The sequence below is a fragment of the Oncorhynchus clarkii genome, chromosome 17, assembly GCF_045791955.1.
Source record: "Oncorhynchus clarkii lewisi isolate Uvic-CL-2024 chromosome 17, UVic_Ocla_1.0, whole genome shotgun sequence".
NCBI lineage: Eukaryota > Metazoa > Chordata > Actinopteri > Salmoniformes > Salmonidae > Oncorhynchus > Oncorhynchus clarkii.
This window is the reverse complement of record NC_092163.1, coordinates 30,358,010-30,370,033: the sequence shown is the minus strand read 5'-3', so window position 1 is coordinate 30,370,033 and position 12,024 is coordinate 30,358,010. Positions and strand designations below refer to the sequence as shown.

The 12,024-nt window shown below is 40.1% G+C and overlaps 1 protein-coding gene across 4 annotated transcripts in view; it reads left to right on the top strand.

Annotated features, from left to right (window-relative positions):
• LOC139370691 (protein MTSS 2-like) overlaps positions 1-12,024 on the top strand; it is a 109,384-nt gene that overhangs the window by 23,992 nt on the left and 73,368 nt on the right. For all 4 annotated transcript variants that reach the window (XM_071110317.1, XM_071110316.1, XM_071110318.1 and 1 more), the window contains exon 3: positions 5,528-5,601. In XM_071110317.1, coding sequence (XP_070966418.1) covers positions 5,528-5,601 — 74 coding nt within the window. The remainder of the gene's footprint in view (positions 1-5,527; positions 5,602-12,024) is intronic.

The window sequence follows — 12,024 nt, the reverse complement described above, 5'->3', positions numbered from 1 at the left end:
TGTGTACTAATCATACTACATACTCTTTAGCACGTACTGCTTAGTAAAAAAGCTATGCCGTATGCCACGCCCTAACGTATTACTTTTGGTGCGTTCAAGACGACTGAACTCAAACAAAACAAGCTCAGACTGAAAAATGTCTGGTTGGAGCTCTAGGATGTTGCCTCAGTTTCTGACTTGTAATTCTGAGTTGGATGACCGTGATTTTTTAAAATGTTTATTTATCACCATGTTGTGACATGGCACCCAGCCTGAAGGGAATGGTAAAAATTTAACAACACTTAATAAATTACCGTAGGAAGGTTGGCTACCTACAGGCAACGGTACTGGGCTAGCTAACAAATATCTAGCAAGTTTGCTAAGTTGGCGGATACTCGCGCTGTCCCTTTTACTGTGATGTTAAGGTTATGCTATTATATGCAAGAGCACTACATCTGTAATTTTAAGTCCTGTCTGAATCTGCCATGTTGGTCATTTTTACGTAGGAGAGTAATTCCAGCCGGGGGAAGAAATATGACTTTTTTCGATAAACTACAAGAACCTCTAATACTAGTTCCTTGCAAATCGACATTCCTTTTAATATATGTCTGAGTTTGATAGGTGTTGCTCGCAGGTTGAGCAAGAAACCGAACTGATTTGATAATTCGATGCTTTTAAAACGAAGTGCTGCACATAGCCTTCGAAAGTATTCAGACCCTTTGACTTTATCCACATTTTGTTACATTACAGCCTTTTTCTAAAATGGATTAAATAAACATTTCCTCAGAAATCTATAAACAATACCCCATAATGACAAGGCCAAAACAGGTTTAAAAAAAATATTTGCTAATGTATTAAAAATATACTCAGACCTTTTGCTTTAAGACTGGAAATTGAGCTCAGGTGTGTTTTCCATTAATCATCATTGAGATGTTTCTACAACTTGGAGTCCACCTGTGGTAAATTCTATTGCTTGGACATGATTTGGAAAGGCACATACCTGTCTATATAAGGTCCCACAGTTGACAGTGCGTGTCACACCAAAAACCAAGCCATGAGATCAACGGAATTCTCCATAGAGATCCGAGACAGGATTGTGTCCAGGCACAGATCTGGGGAAGAGTACTGGAATATTTCTGCAGTGTTGAAGGTCCCCAAGAACACAGTGGCCTCAATCATTCTTAAATATAAGAATTTTGGAACCATCAAGACTCTTCCTAGAGCTGGCCACCTGGCCAAACAGAACAATCAGGGACAAGGCCCTTGGTCAGGGAGGTGACCCAAGAACCCGATGGTCATCCTGACAGAGTTCCTCTGTTGAGATGGTTGTTCTTCTGGAAGGTTTTCCCATCTCTGCAGCACTCCACCAATCAGGCATTTATGGTAGTGGCCAGGTGGAAGCCACTCCTCAGTAAGAGGCACATGAATGCCCGCTTGGAGTTTGCCAACAGGCAACTAAAGACTCTCACACCACGGAAAAACAAGGTTCTCTAGTCTGATGGAACTCTTTGCCCTGAAGTCCAAGTTTCACATCTAGAGGAAACCTGGCACCATCCTCAAGGTGAAGTGTGGTGGCAGCATCATGCTGTGGGGATGTTTTTCAGCAGCAGGGACTGTGAGACTAGTCAGGATTGGGGAAAGATGAACAGAGTAAAGTACAGAGATCCTTGATGAAAACCTTCTCCAGAGTGCTCAGGACCACAGACTTGGGGCGAAGTTTCACCTTCCAACAGGACAACGACCCTAAGCACACAGTCAAGACAAAGCAGGAGTGGCGCCGAATACAACAGATATAGATAAACCTTCCCGTGAAATTCATATTTACAAGCTTAACTTCTTGGTGACGGGGCAGTATTTTCACGTCCGAATGAAATGCATGCCCAAATTCAACTGCCTGCTAGTCATCCCCAGAAGATAAGATATGCCTATTATTAGTATATGTGGATAGAAAACTCTGACGTTTCTAAAGCTGTTTGAATCATGTCTGTGAGTATAACAGAACTTATGTAGCAGGCAAAACCCAGAGGAAAAACCATTCCGATTTTTTTTTGTTGTTGAGGTCACTCTCTTTCCAATGGGTTTTCATTGGGAATCCAGATTTCCAAGGGACCCCTTCTTGCAGTTCCTACGGCTTCCACTGGATGTCACCAGTCTTTAGAAATTAGTTGAGTTTTTTCCTTTGTGTAATGAAGAAGTAGGCCTGTTCAAAACGAGGGTCACTTGAAGTGTACTGTTAGAGGCGAGTGACCAGAAAGGTAGCGTCAGTTTGTTTTCCTCCTGTATTGAACACAGATCATCCAGTCTTCAATTTTAGCGATTATTTACTTTAAAAAATACCTGTACTACAAAAGTAGTTTGAAATGTTTTGGTAAAGTTTACAGGTAACTTTTGAGATATTTTGTGGTCACATTGCGCAAGTTGGAACCTGTGTTTTCCTGGATCAAAAATGGACATTTTGGATATATATCGACGGAATTAATTTGGTATCTAACATGTGCGATTTAATGAAAGATTCATTTTATAGTAATTTATTTGAATTTGGCGCTCTGCATTTTCTCTGGCTTTTGGCCAGGTGGGACGCTAGCGTCCCACATTACCCAGAGAGGTTAACCAACAATGGAGTTCAAGAAATAGTTAAGTATTTACTAAATAAACTAAAGTAAAAAAGGAGAAGATAATCTAGGACAAAAAATTACATAACGAGTGGCTACCAGTACCGAGTCAAAGTGCAGGGGGTACAGGTTAGTCGAGGTAATTTGTTAAGTGACTACGCATAAATAAAAAGCAGGGAGGGGTGTCAATGTAAATAGTCCAGGTGGCCATTTGATTAATTGTTCAGCAGTCTTATGGCTTGGGGGTAGAAGCTGTTAAGGAGCCTTTTGGTCTTTGGCTTGGCGCTCTGGTACTACTTGCTATGCTGTAGAGAACCTATGACTTGGGTGACTGGAGTCTTTGACTCCAATTTTTTGGGCCTTTCTTTGACACTGCCTAGTATGCAGGTCCTGGATGTCAGGATGCTTGGCCCAAGTGATTTACTGGGCCATACACACTAGAGGTCGACCGATTTATGATTTTTCAATGCCGATACCGATTATTGGAGGACCAAAAAAGCCGATACTGTGTTTTTTTTTTTTTTTACATTTAAAAAAAATGTATTTTTGTTTATTTGTAATAATGACAATTACAACAATACTGAATTAACACTTATTTTAACTTAATATAATACATCAATAAAATCAATTTAGCCTCAAATAAATAATGAAACGTGTTCAATTTGGTTTAAATGCAAAAACAGTTGGCACATATTGCACTTTTACTTTCTTCTCTATGTAAGAAAGCTAATGCTTCAGTTCCTTGCTCAGAACATGAGAACGTATGAAAGCTGGTGGTTCCTTAACATGAGTCTAACATGAGTCTAAAATATTCCCAGGTAAGAACTTTTAGGTTGTAGTTATTGGAATTATAGGACTATTTCCCTCTATACCATTTGTATTTCATTAACCTTTGACTATTGGATGTTCTTATATGCACTTTAGTATTGCCAGTGAAACAGTATAGCTTCCGTCCCTCTAGTTAGCGCGCGCTAACTAGCTAGCCATTTCACTTTGGTTACACCAGCCTCCTCTCGCGAGTTGATAAGCTTGAAGTCATAAATAGAGCACAACGAAGAGCTGCTGGCAAAACACACAAAAGTGCTGTTTGAATGACCGTTTACACGCCTGCTTCTGCCTACCACCACTCAGTCATACTTTTATGCTCAGTTAGATTATATGCAATGCAGGACACGCTAGATAATATCTAGTAATATCATCAACCATGTGTAGTTAACTAGTGATTATGATTGATTGTTTTTTAGATAAGTTTAATGCTAGCTAGCAACTTACCTTGGCTTACTGCATTCGCCTAACAGGCAGTCTCCTTGTGGAGTGCAACGAGAGAGAGGCAGGTCGTTATTGCGTTGGACTAGTTAACTGTAAGGTTGCAAGATTGGATCCCCCGAGCTGACAAGGTGAAAATCTGTCGTTCTGCCCCTGACCACGGCAGTTAACCCACCGTTCCTTGGCCGTCATTGAAAATAAGAATGTGTTCTTAAAACCTCTTAGAACTACCCATCCTGGATCCGGGAGAATTGTCATCAACTACACTAATTAGCATAGCGCAACGGTCAGAAAATATTCATATTCATGAAATCACAAGTGAAATATAGTGCCTTTTGTTTATCACCCTGTCTTCTCAGATTTTGAAATTATGCTTTACAGCCAAAGCATGACAAGCGTTTGTGTAAGTTTATTGATAGCCCAGCATAAGCATTATGTCCAGCTAGCAGCAGGAAGCTTGGTCACAAATCAGAAAAGCAATCAAATTAACAGGTTACCTTTGATCTTAGGATGCTTTCACTGACGAGACTCCCAATTAGACAGCAAATGTTCCTTTTGTTCCATAAAGATTATTTTTATACCCAAAATACCTCCGTTTGTTGGTCACGTTGTGTTGAGAAATCCACCGGAAATAGCGATCACGACAACGCCGAAAAAATTCCAAATTATATCTATAATATCGACAAACATGGCACACGTTTTTTATAATCAATCTTCAAGGTGTTTTTCAAATATCTATTCGATAATATATCAACTGGGACAATTGGCTTTTCAATAGGAGCGAGAGGAAAAATGACTACCTCGGTCTTTTACGCAAGAATCACTCAGAGCCCTCAGCTGGCCACTTACGCAATGTAGTCGTTTACGCTCATTCTTCAACATAAAGGCGTGAAACTGTCACAATGCTGTCGACACCTTAGGGAAGCCACAGAAAAAGGAATCTGGTTGATATCCCTTTCAGTGGCCAATAGGGGTGCATAGGAAGACAACGGTTTCAAAACATGAGTCACTTCCTGATTGGATTTTTCTTAGGCTTTCGCCTGCAATATCAGTTCTGTTATACTCACAGATAATATTTTGACAGTTTTGGAAACTTTAGAGTTTTCTATCCTAAGCTGTCAATTATATGCATATTCTAGCATCTGGTCCTGAGAAATAGGCGGTTTACTTTGCGGAAAGTTATTTTTCCAAAAATGAAAATAGTGCCCCCTAGTTTCAAGAGGTTTTAACTGACTTGCCTAGTTAAATAAAGGTATTAAAAAAATAAAATAAAAAATGGCAAATCGGCACCCAAAAATACAGATTTCCGATTGTTATGAAAACTTGAAATCGGCCCTAATTCATCGGTAATTCCGATTAATCGGTCGACCTCTAGTCCATGGCCCCATCCAGCCTGGTCTCAACGGTACAGGCTGGTGGTGTAATGGTGTGGGAATGTTTACCTGGCACACATTAGGTCCCTTGATACCAATTGAGATATGTTTCCATGTCCCAAAGAATTCAGGCTGTTCTGGAAGCAAAGGCCGGTCCGACCCGGTACTAGATGGATGTACCTAATAAACTGGTACATCCTGTGTATTTAAAACACAGGAAAATCAAATGTTTCACTGCAATATGCCTTTTTTAAAAGTGGTTTAATTGTAATGTGTATCATTGTTTTTATTTTTTAGGACAACTATCGTCGTCACAGGCTCTTTCCTGGAAGCTTTTCAGAAGGTGGCAGATATGGCGACTGGAACAAGAGGTAAAGCCAAAGATGTCTCCATCCCTTATTGATGCCACAATAGATACCGTAGACAATTGTAGTTTTTTTAATGGAAGTCAACTGTGCTGGCTGCATGTGTCCTGAATTGCACTTACACTTTGCAAATATGGTGCATGTAGGTCACTCAATGATTTTGACTTTTTGCTGTGGTGATTAAAAAAAAAAGTCAGGACAACAGGCCCTCCAATTTGACACACTGAAATCTATCAGAGAAGTAGTTGGTGAACCAGACGAGGCAGTAATTTGAGAAACCAAGGCTATTGAGTCTGCCGATGAGGATGTGGTGATTAACAGAGTCGAAAGCCTTGGCCAGGTCGATGAATACGGCTGCACAGTAATGTCTCATCGATGGAGGTTATGATATTGTTTAGGACCTTGAGTGTGGCTGAGGTGCACCCGGGACCAGCTCGGAAACCAGATTGCATAGCGGAGAAGGTACGGTGGGATTCGAGATGGTCGGTGATCTGTTTTTAACTTGGCTTTCAATGACCTTAGACAGGCAGGGTAGGATAGATATTGGTCTGTAGCAGTTTGGGTCTACAGTCTTCCCCTTTTGAAGGAGCCGATGACTGCGGCAGCTTTCCAAATCTATTGGAATCTCAGACGATTCGAAAGGGTTTGAACAGGCTAGTAATAGGGGTTGCAACAATTTCGACAGATAATTTTAAAAAGAGAGGGTCCAGATTGTCTAGCCCGGCTGATTTGTAGGGGTTCAGATTTAGCAGCTCTTTCAGAACATGAGCTATCTGGATTTGGGTGAAGGAGAAATGGGGAGGCTTGGGCGAGTTGCTGTGGGGGGTGGAGGGCTGTTGGTAGGAGTAGCCAGGTGGAAGGCATGGCCAGCCGTAGAAAAATGCTTATTGAAATTCTCGATTATAGTGGATTTATCAGTGGTAACAGTGTTTCCTAGCCTTAGTGCAGTGGGCAGCTGGGAGGAGGTGCTATTTTTCTTCATGGACTTTAGTGTCCCAGAACCTTTGAGTTTGTGCTACAGATGCAAATTTCTGCTTGAAAATGCTAGCCTTAGCTTTCCTAACTGCCTGTGTTCATTGGTTCCTAACTTCCCTGAAAATGTACATATCACGGGGGCTATTCGATGCTAATGCAGAATGCCACAGGATGTTTTTGTATATCTGTTCCTAGTTCAAAATGTTTTTGAACGGGGCATGCTTATTTAAGATGGCGAGGAAGGCACTTCTATAGAATAACCAGGCTTGCTCTTCTGACGTATGGTGGTCAATATCCTTCCAGGATAATTGCCTTTACACTTTTGGGAATTGGCCTATATCTATACGGCTAAATTGAAATGTTTCTTACAGAACAAATTTGAAATGCATATGCATAATCATGTTAGCTATAGAAACATATCAGTTTGTAGACTATGCACCTCCAAGTGTGCATAGTTCCTAAGCAATTTCAATGCTCTTTTTGTGACTGAAAGAAGATTTAACTATACAGTACTTTTTGAGCACTCCTAGCTGTGCCGTTGAGGAACTAGAGAGCACACTGGTAGTTTTGTTTGGAACACATCCCTGCGTCTCCTCCATCACACAATTACAGTTTACGCTGTCCAAAACGGTCCATTATAAATCTGGGTCAGGTGTAAATTATTTGAAAACTTGTTATTTTGCCAACACGAGTTAAGTTATAGAATATACTCTTACAGTGATAGGCTTTCACAGGGCAATTCAGAGAAACGGATCGTAATTTTTGTACGAGTAGAAAGGAGTCATGAGTGCATTCGGATGCGTGTGCAGCGGGAACTTCACAGTAAACAAACAGGCTCATTCTGTTCAGAACAACCCAGTGTATGACGCAATGCCAACTTTTAACTATATAGTCCCAGTCAAAGGTTGGACTCATTCAAGGATTTTTCTTTACATGCTCAGCATATGTGGTAACTCCTTCAACTGTTGGATAAGCATTCCAGGTGAAGCTGGTTGATTGAATGCCTAGTGTGCAAAGCTGTCATCAAGGCAAAGGGTGGCTACTTTGAAGAACCTCAAATATTTTTAACCTTTTTGGTTACTACATGATTCCATGTGTTATTTCATAGGTTTGATGTCTTCACTATTATACAATGTAGAAAATAGTAAAAAAAAATAAAGTAAAACCCTTGAATGAGTAGGTGTGTCCAAACTTGATTGGTACTCTACATCAAACATAGTGATCATAAATGTTGACACTGTAAATGGAAATGTGAGGTACATGTTTGGACTCGGGTGTTTGGCTTGCTTGTATGACGTCATTGTTATTTATTGTCCTCCGCGTCTAATCTTTCAAAAAACAAATTCATATTAATTTATAGTATTTGCCTCAGACTATTAAAAATGTACTTAAGTTGCCCAATTATCAGAAGGGATGGGGGAACGTCTTGTCACGCAACTTATGTTCGTCTAAACCTATACAGAACTGGGAGAGGCAAAGCCAGAGCTATGATGTCATATATAATATGTTAATGTACAGCCACTACGTTCCAATTTAGGTGCTTACAGCCACTACGTTCCAATTTACACCCCAACTCTGCCGTTTTCAACCCTTTATGGGTACAAGTGTAACTGTTTATTAATAAGCTACTACTGAAACGGCGTATTTCCATCTGAGGTTCTGTTTATTTCTAAGAAGCAGCGGTTAGGGTGAGGGTCTCACAAATACATTTAAAAACAGAACTCCCAAAGGGCAGAAGATCTGAGAATTCTCAGGACAGTTCCTCCGTGTGCGTGCGTGCACGCAGGCGCATGCTTTCAGTTAACATGGCACTGAAGCACAGTACAAAGTGTCAGTTTCCACTGTGATACTGTTACTAAACTCCCCCCCCCCCCATCCCTAGAGATCAAGTGACACAATCCAGTTTTGAAATTATCACCCTGAACCATTAACATTGCTGTTATACAACAGTAAAGTGGCCTTTGAATCTTTTAATTGTTTTGAAATATTCATATTTTGTAACAGATTGAAATGTTAAACTGCCAGTTCCTTTCATGCTTACTTTCTGCTAAGGATTACCCATGAAAATCAGCATAGTTTTTAAGTGTGCCAGTCTTGGAGGGGAATCATTCCATCAGTTGTTTGGGTACTAGGTCAGTGTATTATCACCGTGTCAGATTCTCAGCCTAAAACCCGCACCTACAATTTACGACCTGCTCTTTGCACTCAAGTGGAAAAACTGCAGTAATAACAGTGGGCGTGCCATCAGCCAGGCCTCTCATTATCCACCACTTGAACAATGAGCGCTGGTAATGCTAGATCATTATACCTGAGACAGTGTTAGACCCCCCCCCCCCCCCCCCCCCCCCCCCGCTTCCAGTTTGATGGGACATGAATAAAAGACTATCAGTTTTCACATTGCTCTCTATAAAGCAGACCTTCAGCTACTATCAGTGTCACTAGCCCTGACTTGGATGGCGCTGCTGATGTTTTTTTTTTTTTTTCAGAGAGTGGAAGTACTTGGCACTTTCCCTTGTATTTGTCTCTTTTGTTATAGCGCCTCGTAAATTAAAAATAATTATTTATAGTTTACTACATGATCTGCTTATGTTCCTGGCCAATATGTTGAAGTTAGACTTTACACAGTAAGGCAGACCCTGTCTGTAATAAAGCCCATTTTGTGGGGAAAACTAATTTTGATTGGCTGGGCCTAGCTCCCCAGTGGATAAAAAGAAAAATGGATGCACACCTGCCAGTCATGTGAAATCCATAGATTAGGGCCTAATTTAATTCATTTAAATTGACTGTTTTCCTTATATGAACTGTGACTCGGTAAAATCTTTGAAATGTTTGCGATTTTATTTTTTTATTTGACAACTGAACAGCAAGCGTTGACTAGTTTGTAAAATGTGTCGAACAGATTGAATAAAGTCGATCTCCTATATCCCTTTGCCTTAAATAAATCATGCAGTAGTTATGTTCATGGTATCGCATCGGGACAAGTAAATCAAAGGATTTCCTAGGTTTCGTTTCCATGGATGCATAGGCTACTGGTAGGCCTATGCTTTTTGGAGATTATCTGCAGATAAATTATGAAAACAATGGGTAGCGGAGAACCTCATTCTGGTCCAAATATGATGCTTAGGGCCCTCATGGAATCCAGGCATTAACCTGTTGGTGTTAGGGGGCAGTATTTTCATTTTTGGAAGAAAAAAAACGGTCCCGTTTTAAACGGGATATTTTGTCAGGAAAAGATGCTAGAATATGCATATAATTGACAGCTTAGGATAGAAAACACTCTAACGTTTCCAAAACTGTAAACATATTGTCTGTGAGTATAACAGAACTGATGTTGCAGGCGAAAGCCTGAGAAAAATCCAATCCGGAAGTGCCCCAGGTTTTGAAAGCGCTGCGTTCCAATGACTCCCTATATGGCTGTGAATCTACCATCAACGAGCTTACGCGTTTTACGTATTCCCCAAGGTGTCTACAGCATTGTGACGTAGTTTTACACATTTCTGTTGAAGAATAGCCGTATGGGGGCACGTTGCGTAAGTGGTCACATGATGACGCCGAGAGAGATTCTCGCGTAAAGTGCAGAGGTAGCCATTACTCCAATCGTTCCTAGAGAAAAAGGAATTGTCCCGACGGATATATTATCGAATAGATATTAGAAAAACACCTTGAGGGTGGATTCTAAACAACGTTTGCAATGTTTCTGTCGATATTATGGAGCTAATTTGTGGGGGAAAATTCGGCGTTGTGGTGACCGCAATTTCCGGGCGATTTCTCAGCCAAACATGAAGAACAAAAGGAGCTGTTTCGCCTACAAAAATCATCTTTTGGGAAAAATGAACTTTGGCTGTCTATCTGTGAGTCTCGTGAGTGAAAACATCCAAAGTTCATCAAAGGTAAACTATTTAATTTGATTGCTTTTCTGATTTCCGTGACAAGGTTGCTTGATGCTAGAAAGGCATAATGCTATGCTAGGCTATTATAAACTTACACAAATGCTTGTCCAGCGTTGGCTGTAAAGCATATTTTGAAAATCTGAGATGACAGGGTGATTAACAAAGGCTAAGCTGTGTTCCAATATATTTCACTTGTGATTTTCATGAATAGGAAGATTTTCTAGGAAGATTTATGTCCGTTGCGTTATGCTAATTAGTGTAAGATGATGAAAACGGTCCCGTTCACGGGATGGGGTGTCACTAGAGGTTACTTACTTCAACAATATTCTAAAATGTATTGACCTTAGTAGGGAATCAATTAAATGTATTTAATTAATTTGCCCAAGTTTATCATAAGACATGAACAGAATGCATCAATGATTCGTATTTCCTGCAACTTTCTGAAAAGGCAACGAGAACGCCCCTTTCTGTGGGGGTGTGTGGTGCACGAGTCTACACTGTCTAGCCATTAGCGATAATGCTAATGAAAACAGCCTTCTGGTAGATGGAAAGGCTTTCCCAAATACCTTTTTTTATATTAAATGTTAACTACAAATTAGCAGAATGATATCATGATTATTTTCCTAAATCCAGTGGGTATTGGTTTTACAAACTACCATCACGTGCACTACAAAAACACTACTAAACAGCGTCTTGCTAGGTGCACACTTTAAATAATAAATAACTACACTCATAAATAAGCTTTTTCCCAGACCTCAAAGTTGGTCTCCTGGTGTGGTTTAATTATAGTTGTGGACTTAGAATATCCCAACTTTGTTTTTCAATAAAATATATATATATATATTGAGAGCAAAAACCTGAGAAACTAAACCTTTACATTTATTGAAGATTATGTGGATTATTTCATTTTGTTTCATGGGGAGTGCTTGGACTCTTATATTTTAAATGTCTAAACTGTACTTTCTGGATATCTAGGTGCATTACACTAGCCCAGATGTTCTGGGTCTCTCAAGAGATGTCTGAATAATTCAATTGTGCACACATTTGTTTACATCCCTGTTAGTGAACAGTTCTCACTGAATTCATACGTTTTCAGTAATAAAAAAATGGTAAAGTCATGTCTTTCTACACAATACCACAGCAAATGTTTCCAATCTAGGAGGTAAATGCGATTTTAAAGTATTCAATAATTTTCTTTCAGATGGAATCAAGGTGCTAGAATGTAGCAGAGGCCACCAAAATAGAGCTCCTTTGGCAAAACATTTCAAACCCAGGGCCGGGGACGCCTGGCTGGCGACTTTTTCTGTTTGGCTGGCTACTCTATGTACTTGTGGAGAACACTGCATTGACCAGTCATCATTCTCTCTCCACTTAGAGTGCCCCGCAGGTGTCCTGCTATGCTCCTTTCCTTACCAGAACCTCATAAAGGTGCAATCTGGAGTTGCTCCACCATTTTTGGGGTGTTAGATTAATTATATATACCCACTGATACTTGATTATATATAACCATTGATACTTGAAGGTTAGTTCAGAACACAAAATATAAGCTTGTTTTACTTCAATA